At 40.2% G+C, this 21,150-nt stretch overlaps 1 protein-coding gene across 1 annotated transcript in view; it reads right to left on the reverse strand.

The window, feature by feature from the left end:
- LOC140481693 (uncharacterized) overlaps positions 1-21,150 on the reverse strand; it is a 156,644-nt gene that overhangs the window by 17,811 nt on the left and 117,683 nt on the right. Inside the window, exons 21-23 of the mRNA XM_072578268.1 lie at positions 19,305-19,437; positions 13,924-14,072; positions 7,930-8,073 (exon numbers count right to left, since the gene is read on the reverse strand). Of these exons, the coding sequence (XP_072434369.1) occupies positions 7,930-8,073; positions 13,924-14,072; positions 19,305-19,437 (426 nt within the window). The remainder of the gene's footprint in view (positions 1-7,929; positions 8,074-13,923; positions 14,073-19,304; positions 19,438-21,150) is intronic.

The raw sequence follows: 21,150 nt of genomic DNA on the forward strand, positions 1-21,150 counted from the left end.
GGCTGATGGATGCGGGTGTTCCAGAGATGTTCTCTGAAACAATCCGCAAGAAGACGTCCTGTCTCCTGATGTAAAGGAGACCACACTGGGTGCAACAGATGCTGTAGATGACATTGGTAGAGGTACAGGTAAATTTCTGATGGATATGGAAGGATCCTTTGGGGTCATGGACGGAGGTTTTGCACTTACTGTGGTGGCAGGGAAAAGTACTAGGAGTGGGGTTTCAGCTGGTGGGGGGTGGTGGGGGCGGGGGGGGGGGGGGGGGTGACCTGATGAGGGAGTCACTTTCTCCTAACATCCTGGTGAAGTTCCTCTGTGCTCCCTTTCATGTTATTACATCTTTCCTGTAGTGAGGTGACCAGAACTGCACACAGTACTCCAGCTGACCAATGCTCCGTACAACTCCACCTTCTTCTCTTGTACTCTGTGCCACAACTGATGAAAGCAGGTGTCACATATGCCCTTTTAACTATCCTATGCATTTGCTTTGCTGACTTCAGGGATCTGTGAATAATTACCACAAGATCCCACTGTTCCTCTAAAGAGGGTCCCTGTACTGACCCTTGTGGTACAGTGCTGGAACTGGCTTCCAGTAACTCAAATTGCCTTCTCCATTACTCTGTGTATCCTATTATCCAGTGTCCTGCCGTTCATTAAGTACTCCCTCGTTGTGTTTCTTCTTTCAAAGTGCATCACCTCACACTTACCAGGGTTAAATACCATCTGCCACTTGTCTGCTCATCTGGCCAACCCATCTACATCTTCCTGTAACATGTAACCATCTTCTTCGCTATTAACCAGGCTACCAAATTGGTGTTGTATGCAAATTTGCTGAATATTCCTCTCACATTTTCATCTGTATTATTTCTGTATTAAACAAACAATAAGTGTCCCTGTACTGACTCTTGTGGTACAGTGCTAGGCACTGGTTTCCAGTCACTCAAACTGTCTTCTACCATTACCCTTTTTGTCCTGATTTGGAGATGCCGGTGTTGGACTGGGGTGTACAAAGTTAAAAATCACACAACACCAGGTTATAGTCCAACAGGTTTAATTGGAAGCACACTAGCTTTCGGAGCGACGCTCCTCCATCAGGTGATAGTGAAGGGCTCAATCCTAACACAGAATTTATAGCAAAAATTTACAGTGTGATGTAACTGAAATTATACATTAAAAAATTGATTGTCTGTTAAGCCTTTCATCTGTTAGAATACAGTGATAGTTTCACTTCTTTCATGTGTAAATCACAAAACCTTTTTTTAAAGAAGTTGCATTCTTGGGTTAGCTGTTAACAATGGTGATAGCTAGACAATATGTTGAAGGTGTTAGCCCCTTGTGTTCTATGTCTATGCCATGATGTTTAGATTGATTCAAATCTAAAACGTGAGATAACGGAGTTTTACATAAATTCATGCAGTTTTTGAGCAAAATACAATGTAACTCTGCAAGTACAAATTCACCACACAAAATATATGTGTACATGTGGGTCTTTGTCTGTCTGTGTGTGTGTCTGTCTGTCTGGGTTGGGGATTGTGAGTGTGAGAAAGTGTGTGTGTGTGTATAGTGAATGCAGAGTGTCTTAAGTCTGTGAGGGGGTGCATGTGTGAGTGTGTGAGTGTGGGTGTCTGTGTGCCTGTGTGTGTGTGTGTGTGTATAGGAGTATCTCTGTGTATAGTGCAATGGTGATCACCTGTAATGTGACATGAACCCAAGGTCCCAGTTGAGACCCTCCCTATGGGTACTGAATTTAGCTATCAGCCTCTGCTCAGCCACTTTCCTCTGCTGCCTGTCCCGAAGTCTACCTTGGAGGATGGTCACTCGAAGGTCCGAGGCTGAATGTCCTGGACCACTGAAGTGTTCCCCAACTGGGAGGGAACCCTCCTGTCTGTTGATTGTTGTGTGGTGCCCACTCATCCATTGTCGTAGCCTTTGCTCGGTTTCCCCAATGTACCATGCTCCAGGGCATCCTTGCCTGTGACATATAAGATAGACAACGTTGACTGAGTCACATGAGTACCTGCCATGTACAAGGTGGGAGGTGGCCCCACGCGTAATGGTGGCATCTATGTCCACACTCTGACAAGTCTTGCAGTGTCCACCGTGACAGGGTTGTATGGAGTTGTCCTGAGAGCCGGGCAGTTTGCTACGAACAATGATCTGTTTGAGGTTCGGCAGTTGTTTAAAGGCAAGTAGTGGAGGTGTGGGGAAGGTCTTGGTGAGGTGCTCATCCTCACTGATAATGTGTTGCAGGTCACAAAGAACATGGCGTAATCTTTCAGCTCTTGGGAAATACTGAACAGTCGGTTGCAGCACGTGTCTGTCTCCTGAGAAGGTCATTATGGTTCCTTGCTGTGGCACAACGGAACTGGCGGTCGATGAGTTGAGCATCGTACCCCATTCTTGTGAGGGCATCCTTGAGTATTTCCAGGTGTCCGTCACATTCCTCCTCATCTGAGCAGATCCGGTGTATGCGTAGGGCTTGTCCATAGGGAATGGCTGTTTTAATATGTTTTGGGTGAAAGCTGGAGAAGTGTAGCATTGTGAGGTTGTCTGTGGGTTTGCGGTAGAGTGTGGTGCTGAGGTGTACATCCTTGATGGAGATGCATGTGTCCAAGAATAAGACAGACAGTCTAGAGTAGTCCATGGTGAGTTTGATGGTGGGATGAAACTTGTTGATGTCACTGTGTAGTTTTACCAGTGACTCCTCGCCATGGGTCCAGAGGAAGAAAATGTCGTCAATGTACCTGGTGTACAATGTTGGTTGGACATCCTGCATAGAGAAGAAGTCTTGTTTGAACCTGTGTATAAAAATGTTGGCATATTGAGGTGCACATTTGGTCCCCAGGACAGTTCCATGTGTCTGGATGAAGAACTGGTTGTCAAAGGTGAAGACATTGTGATCGAGGATAAAGTGGATGAGTTGTAGGATGATGTTTGGAGATTGGCAGTTGTTGGTGTTGAGTACTGAGGCTGTTACCGCGATGCCATCATTGTGGGAGAAGCTGGTGTAGAATGCGGAAACGTCCATTGTAACGAGGAATGTTCCCGGTTCGACTGGTTCGTGGGTGCTGAGTTTCTGTAAGAAATCCGTAGTGTTCCGTGGGTGCTGAGTTTCTGTAAGAAATCCGTAGTACAACCCCCAACCCAGACAGACATACACACACAGACAGACAAAGACCCACATGCACACATATTTTGTGGGGTGAATTTGCAGGGTTACATTGTATTTTGCTCAAAAACTGCATACATTCATGTAGAACTCTGAGCTCAAAAACTGCATGAATTTATGTAAAACTCCGTTATCTCACTTTTTAGATTAGAATCAATCTAAACATCATGGGATAGACAGAGAACGCAGGGGGCCAACACCTTCAACATATTGTCTAGCTATCACCATTGGTAACAGCTAACCCAAGAATGCAACTTTTTAAAAAGAAGGTTTTGTGATTTACACATGAAAGAAGTGAAACTATCACTGTATTCTAACAGATGAAAGGCTTAACAGACAATCAATTTTTCAATGTATAATTTCAGTTACATCACACTGTAAATTTTTGCTATAAATTCTGTGTTATGATCGAGCCCTTCACTATCACCTAATGAAGGAGCGTCGCTCCGAAAGCTAGTGTGCTTCCAATTAAACCTGTTGGACTATAACCTGGTGTTGTGTGATTTTTAACCTTTATGTCCTATTACTAAGCCAGTTTCTGATCCATCTCACCAGGATTCCCTCATTTCCAGGTACTTTAACCTTTTTAATCAGTCTCCCATGTAGGACCTAGTCAAAAACATTGCTAAAATCCATATAAACTACATTAACTGAACTTCCCTCATCCACACATTTGATTACATTTTCAAAAGATTCTAACAAATGTATTTGACAAAGCCATGCTGACTATCCTTAATTAACCCATGCCTTTGAAAGTGAGTATTAATTCATTCCTTCAGACTCTTCTCCAATAGTTTCCCTACCACTGACATGAGACTCACTAGTCTATAATTACCTGGTCCACCCCTCTTAATAAGTGGAATCACATTAGCCACCCTCCAGTCCTCTGGCACATCCCCCTGTCACCAGAGAGGAATTAAAAGTTTGTGTCAGAGTCCCTGCCATTTCCTGCCTCACCTCCACAGCAGCCTGGAATGCAATCCAACCAGGCTAGGGGATTCATCCAGCCTGACAGACCCCCCAGTACCTCCCCATTTCCTATGTCAAACTGTGCAAGTTCCACACAGTCCCTTTTCCTGAAATCCATATCTGCATTCTCCTTTTCCAGAGTAAAGACCAATGAGAAGGATTCATTCAACTCCCTTCCAATATTCTGCGACCTCACACACAAGTTTCCCCCTTGGTCCCTAATGGTCCCTACTCCTCCCCTGGTTAACCTCTTCATTTTAATATATTTATTGAATACTTAGGATTCTCCCTAATCCTATTCATAAGTTCTTTATCATGCCCCCTTTTTGCTCATCTAATTGTTTTCTTAAGTTCTCTCCTGCACTTCTTGTTTTCCTCTGGGGCTGCAGCTGAGTTGTGCTCTTTGGACTTGATAAAAGCCCTACTGTTCTTCTTTATCTAATCCTGAATTGTCCTAGATATCCAGGGTTCTCTGAACGTATTGCTCTGTCATTTACCACTAAAGGGTACATTTTGGGCCTGTACTCTCCCCTGCTCCTTTTTGAATGTCCCTGCCATTGCTCTGCTGTAGACTTATCCACAAGGAACTGTTCCCAGTCTACTGTGGCCCAATCCTGCTTTATTCGAAAAAAAATCTGTCTTCCCCCAGTTCACAGCTGTCTTTTGCAGGCCATCTTTCTCCTTGTCTCTGACAAATTCGAACTGTGCCATGTTGTGGTCACAATTGCCTAAATGTTCCCCCACTGCCACATCGAGCACTTGTCTGGCTTCTTTCCCCAGATCCAGCACTACACCGTCCCTTGTTGGGACTTCTACATGTTGATACAAAAAACTGCGCTGGATACATTTCAAGAAAGCTGACCCCTCTAAACCCATCACTATGACAATCCCCTTATACAATTACCCAATTATTACTCTTACACACCTCTGTGAACTGTCCACATAATTGCTCCTCTATTTTGCACTGACTCTTTGAGGGTCTAGAGTACACTCCCGGTAAAATAGCTGCCCCCTTAACATTCCTACGTTCTACCCCCAAAGCGGCATTTGAGGACCCTTCTAAGACATCATCTTTCCTTATTGCAGTAACTGACTCCCTCATTAATAGCGCTACACCACCACCTTTTTTACACCTTCCTCTATCTCATTGAAGATCCTATACCACCAGAATGTTGAGTTGCCAGTCTAGCCCTTCCCTCAACTATATTTCTGTGGTGGCAACAATATCATCTTTCCATGTGTCAATCCACACCATTCACTGGTTAGCCTTATATTACACTCCTAGCATTAAAGACTTGCCAGCCTTGCCTTACTCTCTTGACACTCAACGTAACTGAACTCACTATGACTGTCTTCCTTTTCTGTAGCATGATGTGTCCCTGTTTCATCAATATTCTGAGTTCCCTCCCTCTGCCAGACTTGTTTAAACCCCTCCCAACAGCATTAGCAAACCTACCTGCAAGGACGTTGGGCTCAGGGAGAGACCATTCCAGTTGTACCTATTCCACCTTCCCAAAACAGTCCCAGTGTTCCAGGATTCTCAAGCTCTGCCTCTTGCACCAACTCTTGAGCCACATATTCATCTGTCCTTATTTTCCTATTTCTAAACTCACTTGCACATGGCACCAGGAGTAATCCAGAGATACAACCATTGAGGTGGTAGAGTCATAGGGTTGTACAGCCTTCAGTCCAATTCATCCATGCTGACCAGATATTGTAAATTAATCTAGCCCCATTTGCCAGCATTTGGCAAATATCCCTCTAAACCCTTCCTAATCATATATCTATCCAAATGCCTTCTAAGTGTTTTTAAGAGTACCATCCTTCACCACATCCTCTGGCAGCTCATTCCATACACACCCCACTCTCTGCATGAAAAAGGTACCCCTTCAATCCCTTTTAAATCCTTCTCCTCTCACCTTTACCTATGCCCTATAGTTTTGGACTCACCAACCCTGGGAACATCTGGTTTTTAATCTGCTGCCTAGTTCCTTGAATTCTTGATGCAAGATCTTATTCATCACTTTGTCCATATTATTGGTACCAATATGTGCCACGGCCTCCAACTTATCACCATTCCCTTTCATGATGCCCTGCAGCTGTTCAGTAACATCCTAACCCTGGCACCAGGGAGGCAACACACCAAGCTGGAGTCACGTCTTTGGCTGCAGAAATGCCTGGTTGCTCCCCTAACTGAAGAATCATCTATTCACACTGTCCCTTCCCTTTTCTTCTCACTGTCTCTCCCCCCACCACCACCTCCATTTCCATACAGTCAAGCCACTTGTGGTACCAGAAGCTTGGCTCTGATTGTATTCCTCTGAGGTACCAACACTCTCATTAGCTTCCAAACTGCAACACCGGTTAGTGAGTGGGATCACAGGAGACTCCTACACTGCCTGCCTGTTCTTTCTGGACACCCATTTCCTTCTTTCCTCTACTGGTATGATATTGCACACTAGTTGACAATGTCAAATGGGAAATAACTGCTTGAAAGGCATAATACAGAAATCAAATTGATTTTACATGCCAGTTGATATACATAATATTAAACCATTTAATACTGCTTTGTAATAGTCATGAACTGACAGCCATATTATATTCTATTTCATATGCATAAACAAACACTGTGATTACAAATTGTTTAATTTTTGTAGTCCTAAACTCAGACTGATATTGTATACCAAATAATTTAGAAAACCTGAATCATCAGATATTATTATGCAAAACTGATGGACAGGTATTTAACTTTAGAAATCTAGTGCATCACATGTGTCCAATGCAGGTAGACTGACAAATATCCCTTCCCTTCAAGTTGATTCTCCCAGTGATGAGTATGAGCTAACAACCTGTCCACATGAGAAGAAACTTAGAGAAGACCACACTGCAAAGCCCAATCTGCCAGTTGTTAAGGTATCAAGAAATTGGGCTATGCGCAGAAGAAGGTAAAAGGAAAGGAAAGTTGGGTTCTGTTGTTTTGTATCTTCTCTCTCTCTGTCTCCCCCACCCTCCCCCATCTCCCAACCCCCGCCCCACCCCCCCCCCCCCCCAACCCGTATCTCATCTCTCTCTCTCTAACTCTCTACTTCCCACACCTGCACCCCACCCACACCCCACCAATCCCGTGGGGGCAGCCCGGTGGCTTTAGTGGTTAGCACTCACAGCATCAGGGACCCAGGTTCGATTCCAGCCTTAGGCGACTGTCTGTGTGGAGTTTGCACATTCTCCCCGTGTCTGCGTGGGTTTCCGCCGGGTGCTCCGATTTCCTCCCACAGTCCAAGAATGTGCAGGTTAGGTGGATTGGCCATACTAAATTGCACATTGTGTTCAGGGATGTGTAGGTTAGGTGCATTAGTCAGGGATAAACATAGGGGAATGGCTTTGGTTGGGATACTCTTCAAAGGGTTGGTGTGGACTTGGGTTGGGCCAAAGGGCCTGTTTCCACACTATAGGGATTCTATGTTTCTCTCACACACACACATATACTGCCTTTTTAGGAAACTGGGCACATTTTGGAAGGATTATCACACCGATTATTAATCAACTTGAACTGTATACGAACACTCTTTCTAACAAGTCTTAGGGAATTTGAATCTAGCACATCTGGCTCAGAGATACAGTCACTACCCACTGAGACATAAGACATTCATGACAGGAAGTAGCAGCAGAATACATTCTATTGTAAACTGCACAAAATCTCTTCTTAACAACTAGCATTTATAATAATGTTATTTTCTGGAAAAAATTTAAAATATATATATCAAAGTAAGATGAAATAATGTAGTAGTTACCATCAATGTCCTTGTGGGATTTAAATAGGTCACGATACCAAAGGACAATGTCCACTTTGCAAATCATACTGATTGTTGTACAGGCCAAAGTCATGAAAATCAATGGAACAAAGATCTTAATCACATGAAGTATCCTATTTGAGGCTAAGAAAAGAATTAAAGAATTGTGACTGAAAGAAAGGTTGCTTTAACAGCATTTTAATGAATGATGCAATCTGATACAATTTTGAAACATATTTTGAGAATGTCTCCTCAAAAAACAACAAGCATGACGACTATTGTATAATAGTTTAATGAAGTATATAAATTTATTTGACCATCAATTATCGATCTATATGCAAGCCACCCAAAAGCTATTAATTAATTTTGAATTTTAGCTTTGACTATGTGCAGTATAGGAGCACAAAAGTACAACTTTGTTTGGATTCAGTAGTAAAAAATGGCCTACAAACCTGTTCTAATAGATGAGAAAGATTCTGTGGCAGCTGTTTGAAGATTCAACTTGGTATCTTGGTATCTTAGTCAATATTAATCTCTTCATCAACTTCACAAAAGACATTTTTTTAACCCAATGGTATTTATGGGGAATTATTGTGCACAATATTGACTGACATGTTTGCCTTTATAACATCAGTGACAACAGTTTGAAAATAATTCATTTGTTGTGAAATGTTTGGGACTTTCTAACTTTAAAACATGCAAGTGTTTGTCTTTATATCTTTCTTTATGTGTTCTTTGTTCTCTGTTCTCTGTCTTCGGACATGCTTCATTTTCTTGTTGATTCTTGATTACTGTTTGTCTCCTGCCTGCCCCATGACTGAAGACTTTTTGAAAGGTATTTATTTTGTCAGACACATCTAATTTCAATAGTCTTGGTGATGTCAACCAGACTACACAGTAGCACTTCCCTTAGCTGAGAATGCCTAAGCTGTGTTTCACTAATACTGTGGTAGAAGTGTGAACGTTACTGTACGTTTCCTCAGACCTCGTCATAGCTGAATCATAAAATGGTGCTGTGAGTTTTGGCTACAGTGCAAATCATTGGATCCAAAACAGTGACCCATTCCATAACTTTTTTTGAACTGGATGCAAAGCAATGTGTATACAGCCACAATTGCAGTCAGTGATGGCCCACAACAATGGAAATGTCGCTGCCCTATAGTATTGGAAGGCTGCTAATCACAACTGAATGCTTTTCAAAGGAAAATGATCAAAATGATTTCACCAAAGAAAGCAAAGCACCAGCTACCTTCATGGTGTGAGTGTGCAAAGAGATTCCAGAGATGTGACAAGGATCTCCCATAATTGCTTGAAAGGAACCCACCTCATTTTTGTTTAATAGAGTTGCTAACTGCACATCTAATGCACTACACCTGGTTTGTGAGCGTTTTTAGAGCAACATGAATATTTCTGTTAATATGTCCTTTGGAATCATTTAGATCCAAGATCAGTAGGAGCAGGAAGATAGGTCTTAATGGAAATGTTATGAGTGAAACGCATCACCTGATTATGCATTTTTTCCAAAACCTAAAGCTGTAGAGGTACGCTCGAGGAAAATGACCAAATCATTAAAAATCGTAAATGAACAGTGTTCTGCACAACTTTAAAATCCTTGAAGATTCAAATAAACATTCCTGATCTCTGTCTGATATCAAAATTATAGTGGAAATAAAAAGACAGCATTGGATATTTAATAAGATAGTTTTCTGCATTATAGAAGTTAGAAATCTTAATTTTAGTTGTCACCAGTGTTATTGTTCAGCTGTAAAACCGCAGTGTGGGGTCTTAACTTCATACAATTTGTATAAATGGCTTAGGTGAAGAGATATTTGGTTGCTAAATTTGTTAATGACACAAAGGCAGTTCAGAAAGTAGATTATGAAGAGGATTTAAGCAGGCCACGAAAGATACGGATTTGTTGTGGTAAATAAAGTAACAAGTGCAAAAGTTGAAATTTTCCACTTTGCAGAAAGAATTTAAAAATGCTGCAAAATTATAGAGTTCTGAGAAGCAGAGTCCTTGAGTATTTTTAAGTCAGAAGGAGATAGATTCTTATTAGAGTATACAAACGTAGAATAAAAATCATTAAGTTGGGTCAAAGGGGGGGGAAAGTTAAATGTTTGGGCCAAAATAAATGAATTAACAAAGCAAATACACATTAATGGGCATTATCTTCCAGCAATTGAGAAGATATCGGTTACAAGGAGATCAAAGCTGGTTACTAAATATTCATGTGCATGTGATTTCTTGAAAGGACAAGCTGGAAGGAAAGAGTAGCAGGGTAGCATTTTTGTAGAGGATGAAATAAACATGACATCTTGGATCAGAGATGCAGAATTCATATGGGTGGAGGTAAGAAATATAAATGGGAAAAGACAAGTCAGAATTGGCTCTAGGTCCCCAGAAAGTAACTGTACAGTGGGCAGAGAATAAACCAGGAGATAACGAAGGCTTGGAAGAAAAGACAATACATTAATAATGGGTGACTTCAATCTTCACGTAGATATGGATAGTCAGATTAGCAGAGGTAGCCACAAGGAAGAATTCATAGTGTGTGTTCAAGACAGTTCCCTGAAACAATATGTGATAGATCCAACCAGAGATCAGGCTATATTGGATCTGGTGAGGTAGGATTAATAAATGATGGTAGAGTAAAAGATCCCATGGGAAACAGCAACAGTAAGATTGTAGAATTTAGTAGTTAGTTTATGTGGAAGGAACTTGTGTTGGAAACAAATGTGCTAAGCTGCAAAATTGGTAATCATGAAGAAATGAAGGCACATCTAGCTGGAATGGGCTGGGAAAGATATTTAATACCAAAGACAATTGAGGAATAATGGCAGATGTTTAAGAAAATAATTCATGGCTCGCAGCATAGTAATATTCCAGTGGAAAAGAAGGATTCTAGGAAACTTTGTTTTAACCGGCACCTAATGGACTGGCACTCTCGATAAACTGGGAAAAATTATACACCTGAAATATCAAAAGTTAACTGTATTATCGTGATTTCTACAATATCAGAGCAATCAATCAAGGATGCGAGTGAGAAGGCTTTCTGCGAGCAAGTTTTATTTTAAGTTATTATTTAAGTGACTTATGCTGTAAGTCAAGTATCACAGTGATGTGTATACCCTCCTGCATTTTGTTTATATTACTGAGTGTGCATTTTTACATTGATTATATGGACCACTTGATCAGCATTCCTGGTCCCATAAGTTCCAGTTAATAAAACGTCTGCTGTATATACAATATGGTTTACAGATTACTAGCAAACCAGAGGATTGGGAAAGTTTTAAAAACCAACAAAAGATAATTAAATAAATAATAAAGAGGAAAATGATAAACTTTGAAGTAGACTTGTAAGCAATAGCAAATAGAAAGCAAGAGCTTTCATAATTATATAAATCAAGGGGGGAACATCAAAATTAATGTAGATCCCTTAGATAATGATGCTGAGGGAATACTAATAGGGAACCAGGAAATGGAAGAGGACTGGATCAAATACTTTGCATCTGTCTTCCCAATAGAAGATATATATGTCATTCCAAAATTACTAAATAATTAAGGAGGGAAAGGAGGAAAGGAATTAAACATAGTAACTGTGACTACAGAATCCAGAGGGACTTGGAATTTGGTACAAAGGAAGGCAAATAGAATGTTGGCCTGTAAATAAAAGGAAATGTAGTATACAAATATGGAAGTTGTCCTAAATATGTACGAGGCACTAGCCAGATGACAGCTGAAATATTATGAACAGTATTGAACATTCTATCTCAGGAAACATATACTTACTTTTGAGGCAGTCCAGAGAAAGTTCACTAGGTTGATTCCAGATATAGGGAGCCTATGTTATGAGGAGAGCTTGAGTAGATTGGAGTTTCAAAGAATGAGAGGCAACTTTATTGAAACACGCAAAATTCTTAGGGGACTTTACAGAGTAGATGTGGAAGGTTGTATCACCTCGTGGGAGAGTCTAAGATAGATGGCATAATCCCAGAATAAGGGGTCACCTGTTTGAATTGGAGATGAGGAAGATTTTCATCTCTCAGAGGGTAGTGAATCTGTGGAATTCTTTGCCACAGAAGGCAGTAGATACTGGATCATTAGGTATGTTCAATATTGAGATAAACAGATTGTAATCAGTAAGGGAACCAAGAGTTATAGGGAAAAAGCAGGAAAGGTCATTTGAGGACTATCACATCAGATGTTACCTTACTGAATAGCAGAGCAGTCTTGGTGGGCTTAATGGCTTATGGCTTATGGCCACTCCAATGGCTCATTATTAAGCAAAGGGGCGAAATGGTTTGGGGGGGGGGGACGTTAGACAGGAATGTGGCGCAATTCATATAGCAATGATTATATTAATTGTTAGAGGAGGATCAAGGAGCCAAGAGGCATAAGCTGCTCCACCAACTTCATATGTTCATATATCTTTCTGTCTGCTTCCCCTCAACTCCCCGTCCCCTGCCTCCTCCTCCTCCAACCCCCACCCCACTTTCTGTACAGGATCTGTTGAAGTTTGCAAGACATTATTAACCTATTATCTGAAATCATCATTCAGTGCATGGATAAAGAACTAATTTATTTTAAAAGCATTTGATTCATACTCTGCCTTCCTTCCTCTCTGTGTCTAATTGCAGAACTTATTTAGCATCTAGACATTTTTTAACTAACTTGCAAGTATCTGTAATTTCATTTTAAAAAATACGATGCATATTAATTCCATGCTTTAAAATAAATGTTTTAAAATGTAAGCTTGTTCCTCCATCAATCTTGCTCCCATTCTGATATAAAGGCCACAACACTTGAAGGTTCGTACTTGTGGTCAGATAGAATAAAGAATTCGCATTTAACAGCACTTTGCATCTAAATGTCCCAAAGTAATTAATGAATTGTTTTTCAAAAGTACTCTCTGTAATAATACAGAGAAGTACAGCAGTTTGTCTCAATATAGCAAGATCCTGCAAACAGCAAATGAGATGAATGATCAGATCATCTGTTTGGGTAATATTGGTTGCATATAAATGTTAGTTAATGCACTGAAGGACTTTTCCACTGTTCTGCAAGGCAAGTGAAATTTCTGGCCACTACCTGGCCAATCAAGGGAAAATTTGTGCTGGATAATTGTTATCAAGTCAGTACAGAGTTGAGAGCTTCATATCAGTATACTGATATGGAAAATGCAAAACCCTGTCCGAGATCTCCAGAGTAGAGATTACACTGATGCCTTTTGATGAACAAGTAACAGCTAGCACTAAGTCAAGGTTACTATAAATCAAGAGCAGTGTTATTCCTTACCTATTCTTTTGACAAACTCTGAGTGGGATTGAGTCGGAGAAATGCAGAGTAACAAGGTAAAGTAATGCAATAAAAAGACAGCATTAAGGTGGAAAGATGCAGACTGCCCATTCCCGGCTTAAAAGATAACAATGACACTAGAAAATACCTAGAAAATCTCACCAGGCACTGAACAGACAAGATATTCATTCTTAGCACCAGAGAGGAACTGCCTCAAAATTACACAATAAGAGTGAATGGACTGACGTTCTGGCCAAAAAATGCACAAATGAACAAATCTATCAAGATATCACAAAAATAAGTGAATTAATTGAATCACTTCAGATACCTGTTTCTAACTCAGCTGTTTTTAGGGACAAATGTCTATCATGTTAACAATCACCCATCACAAATATGAACTGCAAATGTTAAAAAGAAACTGCTGAGAAAATTAGCCAGAAAGCTAGGGCTAAATTCAAAACCATTCACTCTTCCACAGAAAGTAAGAACAAATATTCCCTCTGAGTTTACAGTTAAGCCAATGCCTGGACCACCATGGAAACAATAATTCCAACCCTACTCATACAAATATGTAAACAGGCTTTTGTCAGTGTTTTAAATTTTACATTATGCATAGAGTGGTTGTTAAACTAAATATGAAATAGCAAAATACCTTTATTTCAGTAAAAAAAAACTAAATCCAAAAGCAAACCGTACATTGAGGTGTAATTTTTATAAAGCCATAACTTTTGCCTCGTGGGTTATATGCAAAACATTCAAATGTGGTTTGAAAATCTTCTTCAATGATACTGGAGATAGATAAGGTTCTTAAAGATACTACTGCATGCTTAGCTTCTTTTTTGTCACTGTGATAGTATAAAAAATAAAGCAATTAGTAAGTGTTGATCACTTGATACATATTATTCAGAATTTTACTTTTTTGAAAAAATATTACATTTTAAAATGTCAGTTCAAGTACATACATTAACTAAAAGGTAGCCATGATATGGAGGTGCTGGTGTTGGACTAGGATGGGCAAAGTCAGAAGTCACATGACACCAGGTTATAGTCCAAGTTTATTTTGAAATCATAAGCTTTTGGAGCACTGTTCTTTCATTAGTTGAAGTCTGATGGTGGCTGTGAATATTTTGTGTTTAGCTACCAAGATTGAAATGTGTTTAAACTTGTATGTGCCTTTAAGTCATTGCCAAATTACTTTGAGAGGCTAATTAGTAACTAACGGCTGCGGAAATCTTTCACCTTCCTGTTTTGTGAGAGAAGATAGAACATCAAGATTTTAAAAAGCAGAACTAACTGACTTTTTTTTTGTTATGTTTTTGAGACTTTGAAATTATGGCAGACAAAGTGTGAGGGATGTGACATTTGCAAGATTTATATACATGATGAGCTTATTGCCTTTAATGTAGGTCACAATGAATTTGCAGTTTCTGGAAATGATTTTCATCTCTTCCCCAATTAGTAGAGAAATTACATTTGTCCCACTTGAAGCAGTGGGGAATCTTCATCAAAATATAATGAAAGGGACGTGGAATGTTATTTTCAGTCTGATGAGCATGCTGACACCAAGTCTCCAGATTTCATGAGTCTTAATGGTGGGTATTAACATTTGTCTACTTACTCTGAGCTCTTTTTTGTATTGGCCACAGTGAAGTTGCTTTCATGGTTACTTCAAAACGATATGTTTAAAAGAAGCATGTATATGGTGCAGCTGCCTTTAACTGTCCCAAGCCTTTTTCATCTATCTTACACCCAATTCTTGTCTTCTGTCATTGGTGTCATCCACAGGTGGTCCCAGTCCCCAGAGAAGAGGCAGAAATTTATATCTTGCTGAACCAAATGATTTGATGTATGTACCTAATCAGGGATAAATTTCCAACAGGAGCCTGTTTCTTTAAATACAAGTTGACCGCAGAGATAATCAGAGCAGAGATTGAAAAGCCCCAACCTAGCACACTCCCACATGATAACCAACTGCCTGACACTGAACTCAGCAACAGAGATGGCATTCAATTGTTGAGTTGAGTATATTTAAATGGAGAACAATAGCTTTATTCAGACTAATGGTTAAGGGAACAGTGCAGGAAAGAACAGTTGATGCAAAAGTTCAGTAATGGTCTTATTAAATGGCTGTTCAAGCTCAAGACACCTTATGGCTACTCCTTTGTTATTCACTGATGTGTAACTTTTACATTAACTCCAAGTGCAATCAAGATTACGCTGCTGACAATTTCACTGTTGTTGGCATTGCAAGAAATGTAAATAACAATGCCCCATCACTATTGCATTTAGAAAGATTATGATGCAAATCTGCCTGAGAGGAAGAGACGTTTGCAGTCTGTTGTTGATTGTGTAGCTTCAAACGTTGGCTTAAACTTCAATTAAGGGCATTTTTGAAAACCGTAACCTAAATAACTTAAAATTAAGTCCATTTGTGTGCTAATTTTGCCACAATCCATTTGAATTAAATTGAATGTATTGTCACGTGTACCGAGGCACAGTGAAAAGCTTTGTCTTGCGAGCAAGACAGGCAGATCACACAGTTAAGTAGCATAGATAAGTAAATAATAGGTAACAGCGGTAAAAAATAAAAGCACAGGTACAGACGAATGTTAAGAGTTGTGAGCCCATTCAGTATTCTAACAACAGGAGGATAGAAACTGTTGCAAAACTGGCTGGTACATGTTGATTCAGGTGCTGAAATCCATCTCAATTTCGCTTAAAATGTTCTACCCAATCAAAAAGGTCTGATATATGAATTTTTTGCAATTAATATTAGGTGCAGTCAAAAAGACTTGTCCTGGTGCTTTTTTTGCAAATATTTTTTTCTGGTTTGTTTTATTGCAATTTCATACTAACAGGTTTCTGTACCTTCTCCCCAATTGTAGAGATTGTAGAAAAGCATTGCCAAAGTCAGATGGATCTTTGAGAATGCTGGCGGCCTTTCCTTGACACCAGGCCTATTGATAGGTTCTATAGATGGCCTTTGTGATTGTCTGGGCCAAGCTCACCACTCTCTGTAACTGTCTCCGACCTTGAATGGTACAGTTGCCATACTAGGTGGTGATACATCCAGACAGAATGCTCTCGATGGCGCACCTATAAAAGTTGGCAAGGGTATTCACCATCATGCCAAATTTCATCAGCTGCCTGAGGAAGAAGAGATGTGTTGAGCCTTTGTAACTAGTGCGTCCACATGACGAGTCCAAGAAAGCTTGTTGTGGATGACCACTCCCAGGAGCTTGACACTCTCCACTCGTTCCACCTCTGTTCTGTTAATGGGTCCTTGGTGCTGTGAGGCAGCAGTGTTAACAGTCAAGATTTAAAGAAAACACTGACTGACATCGTACACTCCTTCTGTAAGTGTGAGAATTCAAATTAACTATTTGACCGAAACGCAATACAGTAAGGAAAATTTGTAACTTCCTTAAAGTGCCTGTTGGTTTGTAAGTGTTTTTAAGAATGCATGAAATAGACTTATAAAAGTTTGCACAAATTGTAAAGGGATTAATTGTAATTTTCTTGAATAATATAACTCTTGGCCCAAGTAAACCAGTTACCTTTACCTGGAGACAGTACCAACAAGATGGAGGTTAAGATACAAAGCGCCGTGCGACCAGACAGAAAAAAGGCAGACAAACAGTTGTGAGTGTAAGAATGAAGGAGAGCCACTGCAGAGGGAAGAACAGAGAACGCACATACATGAATATACATGATTGGACAATACACTGCGATAAGACAGAAAGCTGAAGGATTCCTGATGAAGGGCTTATGTCTGAAACATCGATGCTCCTGCTCCTTGGATGCTGCCTGACCTACTGTGCTTTTGCAGCACCACACTCTAGACTCAGAAAGATGAAGACACAGTTATAGCAGAATTGTGAATTGTACATGTTTAATACTATTGGTTCAGTTTTCTTAATCAAACCAGACTACTAAACTGGGTTTATTAAAGGGGCTTATAAAGGAATCTCTGGGGAATAGGCTACCAGAGGAAGTGGTGGAGGCTGGTACAATTACAGCATTTAATATGCATCTCAACGGGTATATGAATAGGAGGGTTTAGAGGGATATGGGGCAAGTGCTGGCAAACACTTGATTAGGATACGTGGTCGGCATGGATGAGTTGGACCAAAGGGTCTGTTTCCGTGCTGTACATCTCTATGACTCTATGACTGTACCACCTGAACTGTTATGAACCTGGTCTTTATGAGGTTTTGCAGGAGCGAACAGTCTCTGGGATCTTGCGTTGAAGTGAGTTGGTTGAGTCTTAAGGGCTGAACTGATTCAGTGGGAAAATGAGAGCTCTTATTTACTAGAGACAGAGTTAGAAAACATGGAACTATAGATAGTATCACATGTTGCACGGAGTGTTGTGAAGGCTAATGTGCAAATGAGAAATAACTCTTGTCATAATTGCCCTGCAATGTGAAATCTACTGTTGCACTTAAAATATCATTTGTCTGCTAACTTATGTTTTATTTGCGTTGGGACAGAATTAAGTTAAAATGAAAGTTACAACATGTGAAATCTCGATAACTTCTTCGTTTGGGAGTCATTTGGTTCACAATTTCCCCATAAACATTGTAGCAGAATTTCAAAGTGATTAATTGTTGTGGTTCTGTTCGCCGAGCTGGGAATTTGTCTTGCAAACGTTTCGTCCCCTGTCTAGGTGACATCGTCAGTGCTTGGGAGCCTCCTGTGAAGCGCTTCTGTGCTGTTTCCTCCGGCATTTTTATAGTGGCCTGTCTCTGCCGCTTCCGGTTGTCAGTTCGAGCTGTCCACTGTAGTGGCCGGTATATTGGGTCCAGGTTGATGTGTTTGTTGATAGAGTCTGTGGATGAGTGCCATGCCTCTAGGAATTCCCTGGCTGTTCTCTGTTTGGCTTGCCCTATAATGGTAGTGTTGTCCCAGTCGAATTCATGTTGCTTGTCATCGACAAAACACTAGCCAAAGAAATATATGGTCTCATTCGATGTAACGGCACTATTCACCTCCATCGACAAAACACTAGCCAAAGAAATATGTGGTCTCATTTGATGTAACGGCACTATTCATCTCCATCGACAAAACACTAGCCAAAGAAATAATGACAAGCATCATGAATTCGACTGGGACAACACTACCATTATAGGGCAAGCCAAACAGAGAACAGCCAGGGAATTCCTAGAGGCATGGCACTCATCCACAGACTCTATCAACAAACACATCGACCTGGACCCAATATACCGGCCACTACAGTGGACAGCTCAAACTGACAACCGGAAGCGGCAGAGACAGGCCACTATAAATGCCCGGAGGAAAGATCACAGAAGCGCTTCACAGGAGGCTCCCAAGCATTGACGATGTCACCTAGACAGGGGACGAAACGTTTGCAAGACAAATTCCCAGCTCGGCGAACAGAACCACAACAACGAGCACCAGAGCTACAAATCTTCTACCAAACTTTGAAAGTGATTAATTTTGATGCATGAAAAGCCACAGCACATTCTGGAGTTTGCGGTTGTAGAAGTATTTCAATTTTTAAAGCAACTTACACAGTTAGTATGAAATTGCAATAAAACAAACCAGAAAAAAAAATTTGCAAAAAAGCACCAGGACAAGTCTCTTTGACTGCGCCTAATATTAATTGCAAAAAATTCATATATCAGACATTTTAGATTGGGTAGAACATTTTAAGCGAAATTGAGATGGATTTCAGCACCTGAATCAACAGAAGGCATAAACCAGTGAGAAAATATGAGAATAGGGTAATGACATGGATAGCACATTTATGCTCAAGTTTCATTGGTCTTTTACTCCAGCCTTCTTTCCCTTATTAACATCCTAATTATATGAGATTCTGGGCATAAATACATGGGCAATTCCATCCCACGTAATGATGAAGGAAAGAAAGGACCTTTATCATCAAACATACATTTGTAAATTACATATTAATATATTTTGACAGACAGAGGTAGCTTAACTCCAGGGAAATTTTTTTCATAAGCAGTAGGTGCATTTACAGAAGTTTCTTTTCATTCATCCCATTCTTTCCTAACAAGCAATCAGTTTAGCTAAGGATTAAAAGTAACACATACATTTTGTTTCCTTGCTTAATTCTGAACATATCTTCAGGAATATCAGTGTTATTCATTTTCCAGGCAAGCTTCCCAAATTCTGCCACTTCACCAGATCCCAGAAGAACTTCACAGGTCATATTTAGCTCTGAGCCTGTGAAATAATCAGAAAAGAACTATGCAGCCCTAATATACAGAAATATAGTTAATAAAATAATGCTGCACAGTTTCAAGTGTAATCAAACTGATTATGCCAATGTAGAAAAAAAAACAACCTGTCGTGCAATGTGTTTCTTTTTTCACATCTAAACATTAAGGTTGGAAATTAGTAGAACCTGAAGGATTTCCCAGTGATGCTTTTATTAAGTATTTAACATTTTACTTTAATTATTAGAACCATAAAGAACAAAAGGAAATTAATAAAACCCAAATAACATCACTAATTGAATTAACATCATTAAATAGTTTTACTTAGTGGCACATTCATTAACATACTAAATGTCTAACAATACATTTGTCAATACTGAAAAATAAATCTGCCATTACGCTTCAGCATGGGATAGATAATGGATTAATTGATCATTCAATTCCTTGCAATCAAGAAGAAATGTACAAATAGATATAGTTAGGTTAGGTGAATGGTCCAAAATTTGACAAATGGAACTTAACGTGGATAAGTGTGAGATTATCCATTTTGGTCAGAGAAGGAGAAAGGCAACTTAAATCAAATAGAAACTTCAGAGTGCTTCGGTGCAGGGGGGTCTGGGTGTCCTTGTGAATAAATCACTAAAAATCTAGTATGCAGAACAACAGGTAATAAATCAAATGGAGTTTTGGCACTGATTGCGAAAGGAATAGCGTATAAAAGTAGGGAAGTGTTGCTGCAGCTGCACAAGGCATTAATGAAACTGCACCTGGAGTACTGTGCACAATTTTTAATGTAATTGTGTTGGAGATGGTTCAGAGGAGAGCCGTTGGATTGATTCTGGAGATGAGGTATTTGTCTTATTAAGGGAGATTGAGCAGTTGAGGCCTATACTCTCTGGAGTTTAGAAGAATGAGAGGTAGTCTAGTTGAGGTATGTAAGATGCTAAAGGGGGTTGACAACATAGATGCAGAGAGGATGTCCCTCATGTGCAGTGATCTAGAACAAGAGGTCATAGATAGATGAAGAATAATTGTATTTCTTGTACAGTTGTGAACGTGTGGAAATCACCACCACTCAGCGTGGTGAAGGCTGAGCCATTGAGTAAATTTAGATTAGATTCCCTACAGTATGGAAACAGGCTCAACAAGTCCACATCGACCCTATATTTACCCCTGACTAATGCACTTAACACTACGGGCAATTTCGCATGGCCAGTTCACCTGACCTGCACATCTTTGGCTTGTGGGAGGAAACCGGAGCACCCAGAGGAAACCCACGCAGACATGTGGAGAACGTGCAAACTCCACACAGACAGTCGTCCAAGGTGGGAATAAAACCCTGGGTCCCTGGTGAGGAGGGGATCGACAGATTTTTAATTATTAATAGCTAAACGGTTATGAGGTGGGATAGACAGGAAAGTAGAATTGAGGCTAACAATGCCTCCACAATATCCACAGCTTTCTCTTTCAGAACTTTGGTGTGTATTCCATCTAATTTGGATGATTTATGCACCTTCAGGCCTATTACCTTCCTTAGCACTCTGTCCTTAGACTCTTGTAGTGATTGGAACCAGGGAGACCTTATTGATTATGCAACCCTTGATTGGGGTTGTTAGCTTGGGACAGTCAGGGAGCCCTGGCTGACAGATATAAGCAGGAGATTGAGAATCTCCTCCCTTCAAAGACTGACTGTGAACTGTTTGGCCTCAATCAGTGTACT

Source organism: Chiloscyllium punctatum, chromosome 9 (genome assembly GCF_047496795.1).
Source record: "Chiloscyllium punctatum isolate Juve2018m chromosome 9, sChiPun1.3, whole genome shotgun sequence".
NCBI classification, from domain to species: domain Eukaryota; kingdom Metazoa; phylum Chordata; class Chondrichthyes; order Orectolobiformes; family Hemiscylliidae; genus Chiloscyllium; species Chiloscyllium punctatum.